Source organism: Mytilus galloprovincialis, chromosome 3 (genome assembly GCF_965363235.1).
Source record: "Mytilus galloprovincialis chromosome 3, xbMytGall1.hap1.1, whole genome shotgun sequence".
Classification (NCBI taxonomy): Eukaryota; Metazoa; Mollusca; class Bivalvia; order Mytilida; family Mytilidae; genus Mytilus; species Mytilus galloprovincialis.
Window position 1 is genome coordinate 20,534,649 of NC_134840.1, and position 22,842 is coordinate 20,557,490.

General features: G+C 34.3%; 1 protein-coding gene across 3 annotated transcripts in view; it reads left to right on the forward strand.

Annotated features, from left to right (window-relative positions):
- The first annotated feature begins 808 nt into the window (after nt 1-808).
- LOC143067384 (uncharacterized) overlaps nt 809-22,842 on the forward strand; it is a 65,284-nt gene continuing 43,250 nt past the window's right edge. Inside the window, exons 1-2 of one of the 3 annotated variants that reach the window (XM_076240612.1) lie at nt 809-2,331; nt 6,726-6,773. In XM_076240612.1, the coding sequence (XP_076096727.1) occupies nt 1,088-2,331; nt 6,726-6,773 (1,292 nt within the window). In that variant the 5' untranslated portion in view covers nt 809-1,087. The remainder of the gene's footprint in view (nt 2,332-6,725; nt 6,774-22,842) is intronic. The other 2 variants (XM_076240609.1, XM_076240611.1) reach the window with 2 other exon arrangements.

Genomic DNA, 22,842 nt, shown 5'->3' on the forward strand with positions numbered 1-22,842 from the left:
TACAGACCTTGGACATATAACAGGGCCATTATAAAAACACCCATTCATTAATACTATAGTATTGTATTGTATTGTATTGTATTGTATTGTATTGTATTGTATTGTATTTTGTATTGTATTGTATTGTATTGTATTGTATTCAAGTGTATTTTGTATTGTATTGTATTATATTGTATTGTATAGTATTGTAATATATTTGTATTTGTATTGTATAATTTGAATAGAGTGATAGAGATTTAATTATCTGTCGCACTTTGGTATTCTGTTTATTTATGAATATCACATGCTGTATCTATCCGATCCATTTGTTATAAATACATGTGTTTGAACAATGATCAACAATGCAAATCTTTGAATTGATCCTGATAATAGTATAATTTCAATAGTTTATGTCCAAGATTGAGCCCAGGTTGAACTTCTATTAAAGAGGGGGGATAGGAGGGGTCCTGATCCCGAAATCCCGGGCTTAAAAACACGAAATCCCGAGGTCCCGAATTTAAATAAAGTCAATCCCGAAATCCCGAAATCCGAAAAAAAGAATTCCCGGATCCTGAAAGGATCAATCCCGAAATCCCGAGCTTAAAAACACCCGCTCCCGGGGTCCCGATCAAGGTCCTACCCCCCTTTTTTCTCATTAAAGTCAGGCAAGCTTTTTAGACTAGCTAACACTTGTATTTCTCTCCTGTTTTGGTTCATTTACACGAAAGACAGAGTGGTTTTATGGCGTTTTATTTATTAACAATAAGCACAACATACAGAAGACGAATTTCTCCTTCATAAAAGCCAATGTTTTAAAATAAAAATGACCTTAGCACTATAAAAAAAGTCGGTCAAGTGGTAGGTCAGACTGATTTCCTGACGTCACTTCCCATCATTCGTAGCTGTAATGTCCGCCGTCAGTCCTGTACAGTAAATTTCATGTAAGCTGAACTTGTTTTTAAACGAATACGAGTCAAATAGAGCCATGTCCTCAAATTTATGAATTAAACTTACCAACAAAAGATGGGAGATCAATATTTAGCGTATTGTCTCTCACAGACAAGCTTCACATGGGCGTTAAAAAGCAAAGTTATCTGTTGTTGAAGTGATGAATATGGCAGCTAACTCCGACAAGATGGCAGTAACTGACAACCAATCTATTCCTATTCATGGGTCTGACTCTCGAGAAGATGCAGACATGAAGCTTCAAGGTAAATCTACCAATGACGGCAATTATAAAAAGAAAAGTACTTTCAAAATAACAAGTGTTACTAAAAGTTACCATGGGTCAGCAGACATGTCAAATGATGCTGATCATGACATTGAACATGATTCGATGGATGACTTAGATGAAACTGTAGAAAGTCACACTGAAGATGCCAGTTCAGAAATATTAGATATTTCTAAACATACTGATGGCGGTGAGCCTGCATCGCCCATGGAGGAGGAAACCTCTGATCATGCTATAAACTCTGGCATTACTGTCATTAGTAATACTAATAAAGAAGTTAACATTAAAACTGAACAAATGAATAGCACTAGCAATGTAAAAGAAATAAACGTGAAAGAGAAGGAAAAGGAGAAGACAGAGCCGCAAGGTCCACATCCAACCCGATTTAAAGTAGTTAAGATAGAAACAAGAGAACCATTTAAACGTGGACGTTGGAGATGTCAAGATACTTTAGATGTTCCAGCTGTAGACAAAAGTGACACTAAAATTAATATTGTAGACTCTAATGTTGGGGTATCAAACACTTCTTATACATCACATAATGTAAGTTCAGGAGAAGACCCATCTAAAAATCCTGCCAAATCTGTGACTGTGATTCAAGGTGAAAGTAGGGAAAATTTTCACCTTGATAATTCTTCAACAATTCGTCAGACTCAACCTAATAGTCAACTACAAAAAGAACAAACTCCTAAGTCTAGTATACCGAGTAATCTTGCTCAACAGGTATACACACATCCAGGTTCAACTAATTTTCAGAATGGAACAGGACATTCTCAAGCTCTCCCAAATGTGAACAGTTCTCATACCCCTGGTCAAAATTCTATGCAAACAGGTGATACGACTTTCATGTATACTGGTCAGATACCTAGTACAACGCAGAATGTAGCTGGGTCAAATGTAGATAACAATTTACAGTACAATAAAGAACAACATGTTAGTAGTGATAATGTGATACAAAATATAGACAATACAGAACTTAATTCTAATTTATCAAAGACCAGCGGTGCTCATAACATGCCACAGAATTCCATGAATATTGATATACAGCAAGGGGCAATTCTGACGCCACAGTCTGTCGCTGAAGTTGTTGGAATGATTCCAAGTCCACAGGAAGAAGACAGGTATATAATATGTAAACATGTTCATATATATATATATAAAATCAGGGTTAGAAATTATATATACATATATATATATAAATATACAATTTGTACATGTTCATTGTAGCTACATGTAATGTATATACACATGCTCATGTATATAGCTATATATACATGTACAGCTATATATAGTACAAAAATGTTAGTAGTCCTTTGGCTAGTCAAAAAATACCAGGCCTAGTCTTTTTTCATCTCTTGTAGGCCAGACAAGGGGGGAAAAGCCTCATGCACTTTAGTCGTATTATGAATGTATTGTATTGTATTGTATTGTAGAAAACTTACAAACTTGTTTTCAGAACATTCTCCAACCTGTTCTGTGCTAACTGACCAGATTTTCTTCTTTTTAATTTATTATTTTAAATAAGGAGTAGACTAACATGATATTTTATAAAATGTATTTTGTTTTTATTCTTGGTCATATGGTTTTGTGTGGTGGCCAGATCAGTGAGGAAATGAACATCATAACATTTGTTGTTCTGTTGAACATTAACCATGGTCACCTACATTGTAGCTCTTATGTCCTTTGAATTATTTTTATGCCCCACCTACGATAGTAGAGGGGAATTATGTTTTCTGGTCTGTGCGTCCATTCGTCCCACTTCAGGTTAAAGTTTTTGGTCAAGGTAGTTTTTGATGGAGTTGAAGTTCTATCAACACAGGCACTCATCTCAGAATTTTTTTTCCTATATACCTTTATATAACACAAGGTACTTAACTCGCGATTTAGAAAAATGTCAGGTGGTGACGAACTTCCGTTATATGCTGATTTCTCGGCTGTCAACCCCACTTAAACTTGTTATGTCGTAAATCTTAATTGATTTATCTTCACAATGGTGTATAACATGCCTACTTTTGTTGTCGGAATCATCCCTAGCAATCCTACCCAAGTAGTCAATCGTAATTATTTCGTCTACTGACACAGAATTGGCAATAACCGTCTCGCAGTAAATGATTAATTATAAAATAGTTTCAGAAAAAACTGTTAGTTTTTGTATGAATAGAAATTATCATCCAGTTAGTAAAATTGTATAAGATACGGTGAAAAAAATCTGACAAGTGTTATTTTTGGTACATGTATGTCTAATAAGTTACAAATTTTCCCATGACGTCAATGTCATTCAGACTCACTCTTGACTTAACATATGAAATGAAACAAGATCAGATAACTCCGAGAATCATTTAGACTTTCCCATAAAATTGACCAATCGGAACCGAGATATATATAAAGAGATGTGACGCGTTTATTGCCAATCCATCTTCGTAGACAAAATAATTACAGTTGACTCTAATTTCACGGTCCACTAAACAAAGAAAAAGATGGTGCGAAGCTCATGTTAAAGTTTTGGTTAAAGTTTTTGATCAAGGTAGTTTTTGATGATGTTGAAGTCAATCAACTTGAAACTTAGTACACATGTTCCCTATGATATGATCTTTCTAATGCCAAATTAAAGTATTGACCCCAATTTCACGGTCCACTGAACATGTAAAATGACAGTGGGAGTGGGGCATCTGTGAACTATGGACACATTCTTGTTTGTTACAAAAAAATGTATTGTGATCTGCAAATTATCAAAACATTTTGCAAGGACCATAATATAAAAATTAAAGAGCAACTGTTTTCCAGCGCTGACATTCATTATATGATGGATTTAACAATGTTTGAAGTTGAATTGTGAGGCAGTTACAATGTATATGAAATGGCATTTCAATGGGATATTAAATTGCATTGCAATTGCAAACAATATTGTTCTTATACAGGAATTGAATTTTAAATGAGCCGATGTTGATATCGGATTATATTTTTCCATGAAAAATGATGAAGATTTCAAATAACTTCTATAATTTGAAAACCGTGTCAAAATAAAACATTTAAATGGTAACTGTACATTTTTGGGGAAAGATGGCATCTTTGTGCAATTACCTAAGAATGGTTCAACATTTTAGATTTTTGATACATAATATTTTCTGTTGTGAGCTTTTTATGAGTGTCCATTGAATGCTTTAACAATGAAGCTGCTATGAAATGAAACAAGAACTTGTAAATATATGCTTATCAGTGTATTGAAATGAAACAAGAACTTGCAAATATATGCTTATCAGTGTATTGATATTGGTAACAGTTTTATGTATATATACATGTAAACAGTAGCACTTGAACATTGTACATGCATGATTGACTCGAGGAATTTGTAACATGAAATGTCTAAATTGGACTAGAGCTAGCACATTTAAAATTAAAGTTACCAATGTCCTTATTGAGACCTTAACCTTTGGAATTTCTCACTGTAACATTATACCAAAGTTAACGACCATCAGATTGAATTTTCTTGATTATCATACTTCAAATGAGTACCCACAATAGTAAACACTTATTTTCAGAAAAAAAATTAAGGAATATAATTGCTAGTGAACTATATACACATTAAAACTCACATCTCTAATTTTTTTGGTAAAAATTCCCAATTTAATTGAAAATCTTGTAAAAACTCCCAATCCTGCCATGAGACTTTTTTGCAGTAGTACCCTGAAAAAACCCTGCAGATAGTAAAATAAAAGAATAACATAAAAGGGATTCAAATGATATTGATGATAAATCAATAATTTTGATTTTTATGTTTGTCTGCAGATAGTAATAAAAATTAAAAAAAATAAACATTTATTTTAAAGGATCATATTTTCTAGTTAACACATGATATAAGTTTTGAAAAAATGGGCTTCTGAAATTTTTAGCTCACCTGGCCCGAAGGGCCAAGTGAGCTTTTCTCATCACTTGGCGTCCGTCGTCGTTAACTTTTACAAAAATCTTCTCCTCTGAAACTACTGGGCCAAATTAAACTAAACTTGGCCACAATCATCATTGGGGTATATAGTTTTAAAAATGTGTGGCGTGACCCGGCCAACCAACCAAGATGGCCGCCATGGCTAAAAATAGAACATAGGGGTAAAATGCAGTTTTTGGCTTATAACTCAAAAACCAAAGCATTTAGAGCAAATCTGACAGGGGTAAAATTGTTTATCAAGTCAAGATCTATCTGCCCTGAAATTTTCAGATGAATCTGACAACCCGTTGTTGGGTTGCTGCCCCTGAATTGGTAATTTTAGGGAATTTTTGCTGTTTTTGTTTATTATCTTGAATATTATTATAGATAGAGATAAACTGTAAACAGCAATGATGTTCAGCAAAGTAAGATTTACAAAAAATAAATAAGTCAACATGACCAAAATGGTCAGTTGACGCCTTTAGGAGTTATTGACCTTTATAGTCAATTTTTAACCACTTTTCGTAAATCTTAGTAATCTTTTACAAAAATCTTCTCCTCTGAAACTACTGGGCCAAATTAATCCAAACTTGGCCACAATTATCTTTGGGGTATCTAGTTTAAAAAATGTGTCCGGTGACCCGGCCAACCAACCAAGATGGCCGCCACGGCTAAAAATAGAACATAGGGGTAAATTGCAGTTTTTGGCTTATAACTTAAAAACCAAAGCATTTAGAGCAAATCTGACATGGGGTAAAATTGTTTATCAGGTCAACATCTATCTTCCCTGAAATTTTCAGATGAATCTGACAACCTGTTGTTGGGTTGCTGCCCCTGAATTGGTAATTTTAAGGAAATTTTGCTGTTTTTGGTTATTGTCTTGAGTATTATTATAGATAGAGATAAACTGTAAACAGCAATAATGTTCAGCAAAGTAAGATTTACAAATAAGTCAACATGACCGAAATGTTCAATTGACACCATAAGGAGTTATTGTCCTTTATAGTCAATTTTCAACAATTTTTATAAAATTTGTAAATTTTTACTAACATTTTCCAATGAAACTACTGGGCCAAGTTCATTATAGATAGAGATAATTGTAAGCAGCAAGGATATTCAGTAAAGTAAGATGTACAAACACATCACCATCACCAAAATACAATTTTGTCATGAATCCATCTGCTTTCTTTGTTTAATAGTCACATAGACCAAGGTGAGCGACACAGGCTCTTTAGAGCCTCTAGTTTATATAATGTCAATGATAGAATTAACCCAAGAACCATACTAATGTTAAAATGGTTTGGAATTCAGCTTATGTTTACATGTATAGACAGATGAAATGAGAGACTGATCTGCATTGATTATATAGGCCGCCTCTAGCTATCTGGTCCAAGGTCCAGATTCTTCACAAAAATATATCAACCATTCAGTACAAGTATTTTTGGTAAAATATAAATTGAGCAGAAGGTTGAATTAATTAAAAAAAAAAGCAATGACACCAATGTCTCATGTTAAAACTTTGCATATATATATACAACTTTTGATTGAACAAACTGTCTGTTTTGATACTATCTTCATACAAGTAGATAATTTCAGGTCTAAAAGAAACTTCAGTGCTATTAGTCCTCTGACACCAGGTGGACGGTATGTAGAAACTACTAACCACAGTTTCTCACAGGCTTGTTAATAATTAACAAAAACTTCCTTTTCAGCACAGATGGCAATCGTAGAACTAAGTTCAAATTTACCATACAAAGTTTATTTATGAAAAATGAGTTGATAAAGTTTATTAAAAAAAAACTCACAGCACTAATTTTCCTGTGTGCCCGACTGCGGTCACACGGCAGGGTTATATATTGAAATTGATTACTAATATTGCCATCTATTGGAAAAAGATCCCAAAATTCACCAATATTCCTTATTAATATATACAAATTTTTACTTGCATCATGCAGTCTGCACTGTTAGCTACTAATCTGATGCCACTCACTAGTCAAGTTTTATTCAAACTAGTAAGTATTTACAAAACTTTGTTTTAGACACATAAAAAAAAGTTGGAATATTGGTCTTTGGGTCAGTACTAGTAGTTATAAACAAGTATTTGGAAAAGATTTTGGTGCAGATTGCCGCATGCATGGTTTGATATTTTTGATCAATTGAAAATTCATACCATATAAAATTGTTAAAGGCTTCAAAAGGAAGTTTTTCTGTAAAAAAAAATGTAGCTACAAGCTTTGGAGAGACATATCAGTTTCACTTTATTTTGTCACCTTTTGCATTAATACTCATTTTTACCTTCCTTTAGATTCACCAGTTTTTCCTTGTTTAATAGTGCTACAGTGTACTAATTTAGTCTATTTTGTTTAGTAGGTAAAATATTTGAATGACTAATTTTAGATAATGTACAAGTAGTTTTTAATATAAATCAATGTAAGTGTGGTATACATATAAGATGGCCCTTCCATTATTGCCAATTATTTTATATCAGTGTTTTCCATTTATATGCAGTGGACAGCACTTGATAGCTATATATAGGTGTTATAGGGGTTAATATTTGTAGACCCAACAGTTTTATCAAAATGTTGATGGTAATTAATAGTTTTGATTTGTTAATCGTGAAAACTATTAGTCATGTATGCTCATGGTTTTATAATGGTAAAATGTGGTAAGATTGCCAACGAGAAAACTTAAACAAAATACATAATGTAACTATCCACCAAAAAATGAGGATGTAACAAACATGACAAATAAAGTTACTTGAAAATGTATTATTGATGTCGACTTTGGGACATAAAAGGGATTTTGTATACTTTTAAAATTGTTAAAAAGTCATGAATGTTTCTGAGTTGATCTTTTGTAACATTTATTATAATCCCGCTTTAAAAGAGGATGTATACTGTTTTACCCTGTCTGTCCCTTGAAATTTTGTATCAAGCTTTACGAGAGAATGCGTGCTATATTACATGTATATAGTGACCAGTGTTGTTGTTAATTTCTCAGTTATTTGGTCTCTTGTGGAGAGTTATCTCATTGACAATCATACCACATCTTCTTATCTTTATATATATTGAGTGATGTGTTTTCATATAATAAATGTTCAATGTGTATTAAATGCACTACCAGGGATCTAAAATTAATGGTCTTTTAATTAATACAGATGGTCTTTTAAGCAGGTTTGACTGTATTTTTACAAATAATGGCAAAGTATGCATTATTTGTCTTAAACTTACTATGAATCACGTGCACCCAATCAGAGCTCCATGACATTTTGTCTGACCTTGTTACATGAGCCCTAAGCATACATATTATACTGTGTTTTCATATCCATTGTACTCCATAATTCCTCTCTAATAATTGTTGTCTTTGTCAGGACCCTTAAAATTGTATTTTTTTATATATATATAATAGATAAGGAAAAGTATAATACATACAGAGTAGCTGCAGTGCTCAATAAGTTAAAGGAATTAAACTGTGATGTTGAATCATTCCACCTGCCATGAACTGGATTCTTCTATTCCAGTATCCATTTATATAGTGCTTACAGATATATGTATATGTATGCCTGCTTCTATACTTCTTTTATTATACTAAGCTTATGGCGCAATAGATTTTAAGAAAGTTTCCAAGAGTTAACTCATCAGATAGATCATAGCTATTCTGATTAGCTTCATTTATCGTTAAACCAAAAATACGAAAGATGCTTTGCAGCTTTTCTTATTATCTGTTATATAAACTTAAAATATCTAGTGGAAGTAGGTGACCAAAATGTGCATTTTTGGGGGAAACTCCATTGGTTTCTTGTATGAACACTCATTATGGCTACTGTATTGTTGTTCCATCTGCATGCTAGAATATATATATCATTTGGTTAAATTAAAGTAGATCTAACATGAAATAGATATAAATGTATATAGCTTTACATATTGTATTTATATTTTTTTTATATGTTAAATACTGTTGACATCTAGATGCCCTTATGTGTCTTTGGTTTACTATGTATGGTACATGTATAGCAGTTCTGCAGTTGGAAGAGTTGACACCGTCAATTAGGGATTTGACACAGGCAACAGTCTTTTTACTGGTGATGGGTAGCTGAGACAGTAAAACAGATATTTGCGACCGTCAAATCTCAAATTGTTGGGGCAACCTTTCCACTGCAATATTGTTATTCCTATTTAAATGTATTACAAAAGGAAAAAGTACATTAGAGCTGTAAAAATGTATAAATTTAAGAGAAAATAGATTTTTACAAAAGTTAATTAAACATCATGAATGATTTTGCCACAAAAATGTCATTGCAATAATTGAGTAATAATATGACATTATACAAATTCAAACTGAAAGTTTCTTTACTTGTACATTTCAAATTGGAATAATATCTCATCAAAACCATGCTTTTGTGGGTGTTGTTTATTTTCTTGTAGATGGTATGAATCAAACATTTTCACACAGAAAACAAATCAAATAAATTAAAAAAATGACTTTTTTAGCCAATCAGTGCCCAAGTGGACCATGTGATCTTTTGCCATCACTTGACATACACCATCAGCTATTTGTCATAAACATTGTCAGAAACCAGTGACTAGCCTGACTGGACTTTTTTAAACCCAACTGATCTTAGTTAGTGATCATATGCAGTTTGTCTCCTGATTAGTTTTACCTTTCCTGCTTCACTAAAGATACAGTTTGTCTCCTGAAAAGTTTTACCTTTCTTTCTTCACTAAAGATACAGTTTGTCTCCTGATAAGTTTAAACTTTTTGGTTTCACCAATGATACAGTTTGTCTCCTGGTAAGTTTTACCTTTCTTGCTTCACTAATGATACAGTTTGTCTCCTGATTAGTTTTAACTTTCTTGTTTCACCAATGATACAGTTTGTCTCCTGATTAGTTTTAACTTTCTTGTTTCACCAATGATACAGTTTGTCTCCTGGTAAGTTTTACCTTTCTTGCTTCACTAATGATACAGTTTGTCTCCTGATTAGTTTTAACTTTCTTGTTTCACCAATGATACAGTTCGTCTCCTGATTAGTTTTAACTTTCTTGTTTCACCAATGATACAGTTCGACTCCTGATTAGTTTTACCTTTCTTGTTTCACCAATGATACAGTTCGTCTCCTGATTAGTTTAAACTTTTTGGTTTCACCAATGATACAGTTTGTCTCCTGGTAAGTTTAACCTTTCTTGCTTCACCAATGATACTGTTTGTCTCCTGATAAGTTTAACCTTTCTTGCTTCACCAATGATAGTTTGTCTCCTGGTAAGTTAACCTTTCATGCTTCACCAATGATACAGTTTGTCTCCTGATTAGTTTTATCTTTCTTGCATCACCAATGATACAGTTCAACTCCTGATAAGTTTTACCTTTCTTGCTTCACCAATGATACAGTTTGTCTCCTGATAAATTAACCTTTCTTGCTTCACCAATGATACAATTCGTCTCCTGATTAGTTTTAACTTTCTTGCTTCACCAATGATACAGTTTGTCTCCTGATTAGTTTAAACTTTTTGGTTTCACCAATGATACAGTTTGTCTCCTGGTAAGTTTAACCTTTCTTGCTTCACCAATGATACAGGTCGTCTCATGGTAAGTTTTACCTTTCTTGCTTCACCAATGATACAGTTTGTCTCCTGATAAGATTGACCTTTCTTGCTTCACCAATGATACAGTTTGTCTCCTGGTAAGTTTAACCTTTCTTGCTTCACCAATGATACAGGTCGTCTCCTGGTAAGTTTTACCTTTCTTGCTTCACCAATGATACTGTTTGTCTCCTGATAAGTTTAACCTTTCTTGCTTCACCAATGAAACAGTTTGTCTCCTGGTAAGTTTTACCTTTCTTGCTTCACCAATGATACAGTTTGTCTCCTGATAAGATTGACCTTTCTTGCTTCACCAATGATACAGTTTGTCTCCTGATAAGATTGACCTTTCTTGCTTCACCAATGATACAGTTTGTCTCCTGATTAGTTTTATCTTTCTTGCATCACCAATGATACAGTTCAACTCCTGATAAGATTAACCTTTCTTGCTTCATCAATGATACAGTTTGTCTCCTGATAAGTTAACCTTTCATGCTTCACCAATGATACAGTTTGTCTCCTGATTAGTTTTATCTTTCTTGCATCACCAATGATACAGTTCAACTCCTGATAAGATTAACCTTTCTTGCTTCACCAATGATACAATGTGTCGTCTGATAAGTTTAACCTTTCTTGCTCTACCAATGATACAGTTTGTCTTCTGATAAGTTTAACTTTTCTTGCATCACCAATGATACAGTTCGTCTCCTGATATATGTTTAACCTTTAGGGGACAAGCTTGCATCAGCAATGCAACTTATTGTTGTGAAAGTTAATAAATGTACATGATATAGATATATTTGCACCAAATATGTTCTGTCAAGGACACGAGCCTCTAGTTATATTATGCATTTCAAAACAATAAAGATATGACTGAAAAAGGTAAGAAAAAATATAGTGTAATAATTTGGCTCCTTGTTATGTTCATAGATAACATATATACAGCTGTCCTCTGCCTTAGGATATTTTGTTTAACCCATGCTTATGTCACAAAATTAAAAATACAAGCACTTGAAGGTCAATCTAGTCCTTGACAAAGTCATACAGTCATGTTCAGGTTTATATATAAGGTCTTATGTACATGACATTTCTTAATTTTCATTGAACTTTGTATGATGTTTATAAAAAAAAAATGAATTTACAAAAGCAGATTTCATCTGTATGTTTAAAGAAATAAATGGTAAAATACAAATGATATAAAAAAAAATATTGGATACTATTTTGTGGGGTAGCTCACAGTTTTACGTGTGCGACTTGTATTTAAAGGAAGTTTTTAGTTTACACTGCCATTAAAACTTGAATTGAAGATAAACGTGGAAACCTTTTAAAGTATTAAAGATTCATATGGAGTGGCAGATCAAGGTGGAAGGTTTTAGGGGTTGGAACCTCCCCCTTTTGTTCTGACGATCAATGCATTTGAATGTTGACATATAGTTAGAACCCCCCTTTAACATGGAAAGCCCCCTCTTATAAATGGCTGGATCCGCCCTTGATATAATTAGCCGCCAAATGGATCCACTAAAAACTCCTGCTGAATGTGGAACAATTGTATTAAGTCATAATGTGGGTACAGCCATAAAAAGAAATGAACCACATTGTTTTTTTCTTTTCTAATATTCCTACTTTGACCTGTGAATGTTTCTGATTCTACAGAGAGAAATTGGACACTTGGAGTGGACTTAAAATCGTTATTGCCCCAAAATAAACTTACAAGTTGAGTTGAGATTTACTGATCACAATAAGGTATCATTCACCAAAATTATTTGATATATTTACACAATACTGTGGATTCATCATTATTCGTTGGATACCAATTTTCGTGGATTTCGTTGATACAGGTGAACCACCAAATTAAATGTTCAATGAATAGCAATTTTTATGCAGTTAAGCTGCATTATGCGAGCACCCTAGATTTGTGTTCTACCCAATAAATCCTGAAATAATTGCCATTGTTATTATCTAGCTTGTTACTATGTTATATATAACTAATTGAACACTTTTTTAATACTTTTTATTCTGGATTACAAAAAAAATGACCAGAAAAACCCTAAATGATCGTCGATTTATCCAAAAGTTTTAAAGTTACACATAGGAAGTAGTGCTTATTAAAAATCCTTGTGTAGTTCATTATGACTTGTGCTTTTAGCTAAGATGTCAAAGAACAATTGTATGAAATATTTAATCGCCGAAAATTTCTTAAGACAAGCAGTTTAGATTTCCTAAATGACAAAAGTCGTAGGAATATTGTTTGTCATCAATACGTAGTACAACTACGTCAGTAGTCTATTATATAATTCAACTGTTCATGCTGTTGGCGGCAATTTCAAATTAGAAAAAGAAATTTTCGTAGCTTTTCAATTTGGAGGCAGGTGTGCAAAGTAGCGGTGGTCCGAGACCTTCCACTTTTGCAAGCGGAATTTCGACTAGGATAGTTGGTTTCTAGCTACGCCCGACGTACATTTTGTAGTCGCCTTACATTTGAAAGAAAATAAGAAATTACTTTGCAAACCTTTTTGCCATGTTCACCAAAGTCTCCAATTAAACGAGCTAAAAACTTATTTTTATCATTATTATTCATGACGGCGATGTTTATTTTGTTCAACCGCTAGCTTTATACAGAAAATTGCCGACAAATATTGTATAAATTCGAGTAAAATCGTATCTGATTGACAAAAACAACATTGTAAACACATAACAATGGCGGCCGTGAAGACAAAATTTTACAAAATCGGATCCGATTCCGGAAGCGGATAAGGGTAATTCCGGGTTTGACGATCATTTACAAAATAAATCCAAGCATGTGAAAAAATACATCTATGCATGGTAAATGAATATAAACACTAGTATTGTAAACAAAAAGATATATGTAAAAGAAAGAAAAAGCAGAAAAATATTTTATTCAAAAACTAAAAATTACTTTTTGATAAATTTTAATTTAAAAATCCAATACAACGTGACAGCTGGGAACAGTATATCTAACAATATACATGTTCATGGTCACAGTCTAAATTTTCTTTATAAATGATAAATGATGATAATGCATGTGAGATGCTTATAAAGTGTAAACATATTACTGCAATTTCGAGGGGCTATTTGTTTTTTCTCAATTTTGAAGGATCAATTAAGGTAGCTGAAAGTTTCATTCTTTATTTTCACAAATAATGCAACTATCTATACTATTAAACGAGAAGACCTCATTTTTGGTGTCGCTTCTCTTCTTTCCACAATAAATTAATCAACATGCCTCTGTGTCCTATAGGTACAGTGCATAGTCGCATTTGTCATCCATTCATATGATTATTCAGATTGAGTTAATTTAGGAGAAAAACGAGAAAAAAGGCATCCGGGTATTGTCCCGTCATTGTACGAAATTTTAAGTCAGATTAGACTTCCGGTTTGCGTTTTTCTGTATACTTTGAACATACATATACTACGAATAAAGTGTATTTTCAGAATTTTATCTGCTATCATTTCCAAGTTTACTATCCACGGCAGTCACAGAGTTTATTAAATAGAGAGGGTCTGTATACTATATCAATGATCCCCATGGATCGATTAGTAAACTTAGAATTGAAAGTAAATACGCTTTATTTATATAGTAATGAATGTTCATAATATACAGATAAGGCTAAAATTATTCATGTGAACTTTTGATACTTTTTCTGAAATTCTCCAATCATTAAATCTTTTACAAAATTCATTGAGTACAAAAAAAAAGAAGATGTGGTATGATTGCCATGTTGAGACAACTCTCCACAAGAGACCAAAATGACACAGAAATTAACAATTATAGGTTACCGTACGGCCTTCAACAAAGAGCAAAGCCCATTCCGCATACTCAGCTTCAAAAGGCCCCGAAATGACAATGTAAAACAATGCAAACGAGAAAACTAGCGGCCTTATTTATGTACAAAAAATGAACGAAAAACAAATATGTAACACATAAACAAACGACAACCACTGAATTACAGGCTCCTTACTTAAATAAATGTTCATAACATACTAAATGTATGTTCATATTGAAATTGGTAGAAAACCAAAAATTTGGAACTTTGGAAATAAAGATTGAGGGTAAAAAAAAAACATTTTCCTGTGCCCAATAACCTATGACTTATGATACTTTTGCTGAAATTCTCCAGTCATTCTGTATTTAACAAAATTCTTCGTACAACACTTTACATACTGAAACTTTAAACTACGCTCTGAATGCCCACGATTTCGCGGGTGTGTTCTAGTATTATATATACCTTAATGTAAATAAATCATATGATATATAGGTGGCATTCTTTAGGCCACTCTACCCCCTCCTGTTTGATAATTTGGAACAATGGCGGATCCAGCCATTTTAAAAAGGGGGGGTTCCCAACCCAGAGTAAAAGGGGGGGGGTTCCAAATATATGCTCCCATTCAAATGCATTGATCGGCCAAAAAAAAGGGGGGGGGTTCCAACCCCCGGAACCCCCCTGGATCTGCCACTGTGGAAACGGTCGAGTTCACCACCCCTAAACCATATGTGGGGCAGATCCAGGATTTTAGGTTAGGAGGGGCGCAAACTTAAATTTTTGCTGAGCAGAGCGAGGCTAAAATAAAATTGAGGTAAAATTATCGGAATTTTCTTTATTAAGCTGAGAAACAACCCATACTTTGCAAATTTAAGGGGGGTGCAAGCCCGCAACCCTCCCCCGTCTAAATACGCCCCTGCATATATTCAAGTATAGGACAATATAATAAATAAAAAATGAAATATAGGGGGAGTCCCTGGAGTTACCCCACCCTCCCTGTTTGAGAACTTGGAAACGGTCGAATTCCACACCCCTTAACCATATATATTCATGTTTGTGACAATATGAAAAATCAATTGAAATATAGGAAGAGTCTCTAGGGGTCACCCCACCCCTCCTGTTTTAGAATTTAAAAATGGTCGAGATCCCCATCCCTAAACCATATATATTCATGTATGGGACAATATAACAAATCAGATGAAAGATAGGGGGAGTCCCTGAGGTCACTGTTCACGCTCCTGTTTGAGAACTTGGAAATGGTCAAGATCCTTACCCCTAAACCATATATACTCATGTATGGGACAATATAACAAATCAAATGAAATATAAGGGAAGTCCCTGTGGTCATCCCAACCCTCCTGTTTGAGAACTTGGAAACGGTCGAGATCCCCACACCAAAACAATATATATTCATGTATGGATCAATATAACTAATTAAATGAAATATAGGGGGATTCCCTTGGGTCACCCTACCCTTCCTGTTTGAGAACTTGGAAACCAATGAGATCCCCACCCCTAAACCATATATATTCATGTATGGGACAATATAACAAATAAAATGAAATTTAGGGGAAGTCCCTAGGGTCACCCTACCCCCAGTGGCGGATCCAGAAATTTTCATAAGTGGGGCCCACTGACTGACCTAAGAGGGGCCCGCTCCAGTCATGCTTCAGTGATTACCTATATAAGCAACCAAATGTTTTCCCAAAAAGGGGGGGGGGGCGGGCCCCCTGCCCCCTAAATCCTCTGCCTACCCCTACCTGTTTGAAAACTTGAAAACCGTTGAGATCCCTACCCCTAAATTATATATATTCATATGTATGGGACAAAATAACAAATCATTTACATTTACTATGGGCAAGTCAGTCAGACCTCATCTTTGATCCCTGTTGTAGTGAACATTTGTCTGATTCGTGTCTCATAACTTTTGTACTATAGAACACACACTCAGTTTTCTTTCCAGGGAAACCAGTCCATTCATACTATTACATGTTCATACTATGTCAAATTGAACTTCTAGCAGTCAAATAAAACCAAGGCTAACTACCAAGTAGAACAACTGCAATCATTGGGAACTTGTACCACTGCAGACTCACCATAAAAAATATACATTGATATATGCATTGCTTTTGAAACCTTGATAACATATAAATTATTTGCCTTAATAAATAAATCATTAGATAAACATGAATGTACTATATATGAATGTTTAATGTTGAGGCAACATTGCCACAGTTTTCATAATTACGGTTGCCTTGGTTTTTGGTTAACTGCCTTCAGCGCTTACAGCGCTTTGATTCTATAGGCTTGTATGCGGACTTCAGCAAAACCATGAAAATGAATATCCAAGAACATGTATAAGTTTTCCTTAATCCACGAAAATTGGTACCTACGAAAAAGAATGAATCCACTGTATCACGTGTAGGACTAATCATTATGCTCCTAATAAGGGACAAAATTGACAAGGTCAAATGTTAAAAATTGACTCGTTTTCAATCAGTATTTGCTCAGGAGTTTTTTTAACCTTAAGCTTCATATATTTGGGCTGGGGTATCTGTGTAAGTGACATCTTCTCATGTTTGTCTCTTTGTAATAACTGAAAAAGAAAAATATTGAATTAGTTTAAAGAAGACCTTTATCATAATCATTAACAAATGTATTTACATATTTTTGATACATTCAATAGATTCCAAACAGCTGCTGTCCCTTGTCAAATGTTTAGAATTATTTTCTGCATTTTTAGGAAGTGTTGTCATAATTTCATAATCATGGAAGGTCATATAACTTAAACCAATCTGGTACTGTTGATTCATCAAATAAAAAAAGTTTGATATTTTTATGTCAGGCCTCATTGTTGATCCAAAATTCACATAGACAGTAAGTCGGTAAGTCTTGAATGCCAAAAGAAGGGGCATTATGTTTTTCGGTTTCTGCATCTGTTCGTTCCTCCGTCAGTCAGTCCATTTGTCGTCTGTTCCACTTCAGGTTACAGTTATTGGTCGGGTAGTTTTTGATGAAGTTGGAAAATCCAATCAACTTGAAACTTTTAAGTACACATGTTCCCTTTTATTTAATGTCAAATTAGAGTTTTGACCCCTAGTTGAATTTCACGGTCCACTAAACATAGAAAATAATAGGGCAAGTATGGCATCCATGTACTATGGACACAATTTCAGGTTTACATTTATAAAAACTTCATTTATAATTTATGTAGTGATTTCATTCATAAATATTTCCAATCCCATAGTTAAATTTCAAATTTTTACAAAAAAATCTTAATTTACAATATAATATTTAGAAATCTGATGAAACAAGGTAATAGTAAGTTAAAGGCTAGTCCATTTTAAAAGAAATGCAATATCTGTTATTAAATTTTGAAAGAAAGCATTTAAAGTATTGTTACTGGGTTTATAATCAAGTCTGTAAAAAAATGTGTAAAGGATAGGTGACCATACTCTTATTGATGTTTGCATGACCAAGTAGATAAACCTATATAGTATCTACTAATACTGAATCTAGGTTGAACAGAAGTCAGTCTAGTGCACTCACCTTGTTCTTAGTCACAGGGTAAACTAGTATTGATTTGAAATATTGTACAAAATTTATCAAGGCTTCAGTATAGGTTATATATTATATAGATATATTTAGTGCATAATGATTAATTACACATACAATTGTATTATTACCACTGCCAAATCTGTTTATCCAATAGTAGCAATCCTGTAAGTTCTTTATTCTGTTTGTCTCTCTGCCTACCTGATCCTGTAAGTTCTTTATTCTGTTTGTCTCTCTGTCTACCTGATCCTGTAAGTTATTTATTCTGTTTGTCTCTCTGTCTACCTGATCCTGTAAGTTCTGTATTCTGTTTGTTTCTCTGTCTACCTGATCCTGTAAGTTCTTTATTCTGTTTGTCTGTCTGTCTACCTGATCCTGTAAGTTCTTTATTCTGTTTGTCTCCCTGTCCACCTGATCCTGTAAGTTCTTTATTCTGTTTGTCTCTCTGTCTACCTGATCCTGTAAGTTCTTTATTCTGTTTGTCTCTCTGTCCACCTGATCCTGTAAGTTCTTTATTCTGTTTGTCTCTCTGTCCACCTGATCCTGTAAGTTCTTTATTCTGTTTGTCTCTCTGTCTACCTGATCCTGTAAGTTCTTTATTCTGTTTGTCTCTCTGTCTACCTGATCCTGTAAGTTCTTTATTCTGTTTGTCTCTCTGTCTACCTGATCCTGTAAGTTCTTTATTCTGTTTGTCTCTCTGTCCACCTGATCCTGTAAGTTCTTTATTAGGTCTTTCCACTTTTCGTGGAAAGACCTTTTGTTTTTCTTCTGATTATTTTTTTTTTTTTTTTTTTTTTTCTTCTGCCGTCTGAGATGCTTTTTTGTCTTTCAACATATCGAATGAATTTTTTGCCCAATTATGTTGTACAGTAATGGGGGTTTCAAAACTCACCCTGTGTGACCGAACACTTATTCTTATAGGAGTTATCTCCCCACGTCCTCTTTTTCTTGTTATCGCTATATCTCTAAAAACGTAAAAGATTTTAGCAAACTGTTTCCACCAAATTGTTTTTCTACTCTTGAGAATAATTTGGTTTATTTGACTTGAGTGATCGGAAGACATCTTATGGGAGTTATTTCCCTTTGAAAATTTAAGATAGGCGATTTGTTGGATAAATTCGTACGTTATAAGTCGTAGAAACCTACAGTCTTTTGATATGAAGTCCTTGGTCCATTTGAAGAAAATTGAGGTCAAGGTCAAAGGTCAATGTCATGTTCTAAATTTTGAATTTTGCTTGTTATCGTTATTCCACAGAAACTGTGACAGTAAATGCTATGATGTGTTTGCCATATAACTGTTTATAATAAGGCGCAACTTCAACCTATTTCAGTCAAAGCGTTTTGGTTAACCCTTATAGGAGTTTTCTCCCCTAATGTATTTGAAATCAGTATTTCTCCACAACCATACAAGTGATTGACCTCCGGTCTGCCGTTTTGAGTTCACTGACCTATGACCTTGAAATTGAGATCGAGGTCGAAGGTCAAGGTCATGTTCTAAATTTTTGAATTTTGCTTGTTATCGTTATTCAAAAGAAACTGTTACAGTTAATGATATGATTTGTTTGCCAAATTACTGTTTACAAAAAGGCGCAACTTCTACATATTTCAGTCGAAGTGTTAACCCTTATAGGAGTTTTCTCCCCTTATGTATTTGAAATCAGTATTTCTCCACAACCATACAAATGATTGACCTGGAGTCTTTTGATTTGAGATCACTGACCTATGACCTTGAAATTGAGGTCAAAGTCAATTTGACGTTCTAGATTTTTACCTTGGCTAAAAATTATTTCCTGTTTATAATTAAACAATCAAGTCTTCTGCATATACCTATAGATCTATTTTTTTTTATATCAATTTGAAGAACCAAATTACATCAACAAGGAGTGACATTTTCTAACATCGTTTTTTTAAATTTCGTTGTTATATCGAGGTGGAAAGACCTTCAATTGTTCTCTGAAGAATTGGTTTTTAATTCTGTTTGTCTCTCTTGTCTACCTGATCCTGTAAGTTCTTTATTCTGTTTGTCTCTCTGTCCACCTGATCCTGTAAGTTCTTTATTCTGTTTGTCTCTCTGTCTACCTGATCCTGTAAGTTCTTTATTCTGTTTGTCTCTCTGTCTACCTGATCCTGTAAGTTCTTTATTCTGTTTGTCTCTCTGTCTACCTGATCCTGTAAGTTCTTTATTCTGTTTGTCTCTCTGTCTACCTGATCCTGTAAGTTCTTTATTCTGTTTGTCTCTCTGTCCACCTGATCCTGTAAGTTCTTTATTCTGTTTGTCTCTCTTGTCTACCTGATCCTGTAAGTTCTTTATTCTGTTTGTCTCTCTGTCCACCTGATCCTGTAAGTTCTTTATCCTGTTTGTCTCTCTTGTCTACCTGATCCTGTAAGTTCTTTATTCTGTTTGTCTCTCTGTCTACCTGATCCTGTAAGTTCTTTATTCTGTTTGTCTCTCTGTCCACCTGATCCTGTAAGTTCTTTATTCTGTTTGTCTCTCTGTCTACCTGATCCTGTAAGTTCTTTATTCTGTTTGTCTCTCTGTCTACCTGATCCTGTAAGTTCTTTATTCTGTTTGTCTCTCTGTCCACCTGATCCTGTAAGTTCTTTATTCTGTTTGTCTCTCTGTCCACCTGATCCTGTAAGTTCTTTATTCTGTTTGTCTCTCTTGTCTACCTGATCCTGTAAGTTCTTTATTCTGTTTGTCTCTCTGTCCACCTGATCCTGTAAGTTCTTTATTCTGTTTGTCTGTCTGTCTACCTGATCCTGTAAGTTCTTTATTCTGTTTGTCTCTCTGTCCACCTGATCCTGTAAGTTCTTTATCCTGTTTGTCTCTCTTGTCTACCTGATCCTGTAAGTTCTTTATTCTGTTTGTCTCTCTGTCTACCTGATCCTGTAAGTTCTTTATTCTGTTTGTCTCTCTGTCTACCTGATCCTGTAAGTTCTTTATTCTGTTTGTCTCTCTGTCCACCTGATCCTGTAAGTTCTTTATTCTGTTTGTCTCTCTGTCTACCTGATCCTGTAAGTTCTTTATTCTGTTTGTCTGTCTGTCTACCTGATCCTGTAAGTTCTTTATTCTGTTTGTCTCTCTGTCCACCTGATCCTGTAAGTTCTTTATTCTGTTTGTCTCTCTTGTCTACCTGATCCTGTAAGTTCTTTATTCTGTTTGTCTCTCTGTCCACCTGATCCTGTAAGTTCTTTATTCTGTTTGTCTCTCTGTCCACCTGATCCTGTAAGTTCTTTATTCTGTTTGTCTCTCTTGTCTACCTGATCCTGTAAGTTCTTTATTCTGTTTGTCTCTCTGTCCACCTGATCCTGTAAGTTCTTTATTCTGTTTGTCTCTCTGTCCACCTGATCCTGTAAGTTCTTTATTCTGTTTGTCTGTCTGTCTACCTGATCCTGTAAGTTCTTTATTCTGTTTGTCTCTCTGTCCACCTGATCCTGTAAGTTCTTTATCCTGTTTGTCTCTCTTGTCTACCTGATCCTGTAAGTTCTTTATTCTGTTTGTCTCTCTGTCTACCTGTCTTTATTCTGTTTGTCTGTCTGTCTACCTGATCCTGTAAGTTCTTTATTCTGTTTGTCTCTCTGTCCACCTGATCCTGTAAGTTCTTTATCCTGTTTGTCTCTCTTGTCTACCTGATCCTGTAAGTTCTTTATTCTGTTTGTCTCTCTGTCTACCTGATCCTGTAAGTTCTTTATTCTGTTTGTCTCTCTGTCTACCTGATCCTGTAAGTTCTTTATTCTGTTTGTCTCTCTGTCCACCTGATCCTGTAAGTTCTTTATTCTGTTTGTCTCTCTGTCCACCTGATCCTGTAAGTTCTTTATTCTGTTTGTCTCTCTGTCCACCTGATCCTGTAAGTTCTTTATTCTGTTTGTCTCTCTGTCTACCTGATCCTGTAAGTTCTTTATTCTGTTTGTCTCTCTGTCCACCTGATCCTGTAAGTTCTTTATTCTGTTTGTCTCTCTTGTCTACCTGATCCTGTAAGTTCTTTATTCTGTTTGTCTCTCTGTCTACCTGATCCTGTAAGTTCTTTATTCTGTTTGTCTCTCTGTCTACCTGATCCTGTAAGTTCTTTATTCTGTTTGTCTCTCTGTCTACCTGATCCTGTAAGTTCTTTATTCTGTTTGTCTCTCTGTCCACCTGATCCTGTAAGTTCTTTATTCTGTTTGTCTCTCTGTCTACCTGATCCTGTAAGTTCTTTATTCTGTTTGTCTCTCTTGTCTACCTGATCCTGTAAGTTCTTTATTCTGTTTGTCTCTCTGTCCACCTGATCCTGTAAGTTCTTTATTCTGTTTGTCTCTCTGTCTACCTGATCCTGTAAGTTCTTTATTATACCCCCGCTTTAAAAAAGGGGGGTATACTGTTTTACCTCTGTCTGTCCGTCAGTCAGTGCGTCCCATGAAACTTTCGTCACATTTTTCTCAGGAACTACACATCCACCCTTTCTGTAATTTGGTATCAACATTTATATATGTCAGCCATACCGTGTGATGCGTTTTCAGATTCATCACTTGACAACTTCCTGTTTACCGAAAAAACTTGTATGATTTTACACATGATATCCAAGTTGAAAATTTTCGTCACATTTTTCTCAGGAACTACAATACAAGGATTTCTGAAATTTGGTATAACATTAATATATGTCAGCCATACCGTGTGATGCGTTTTCAGATTCATCACTTGACAACTTCCTGTTTACCGAAAAAACTTGTATGATTTTACACATGATATCCATTTTTCTCAGGAACTACAATACAAGGATTTCTGAAATTTGGTATCAACATTTATATATGTCAGCCATAC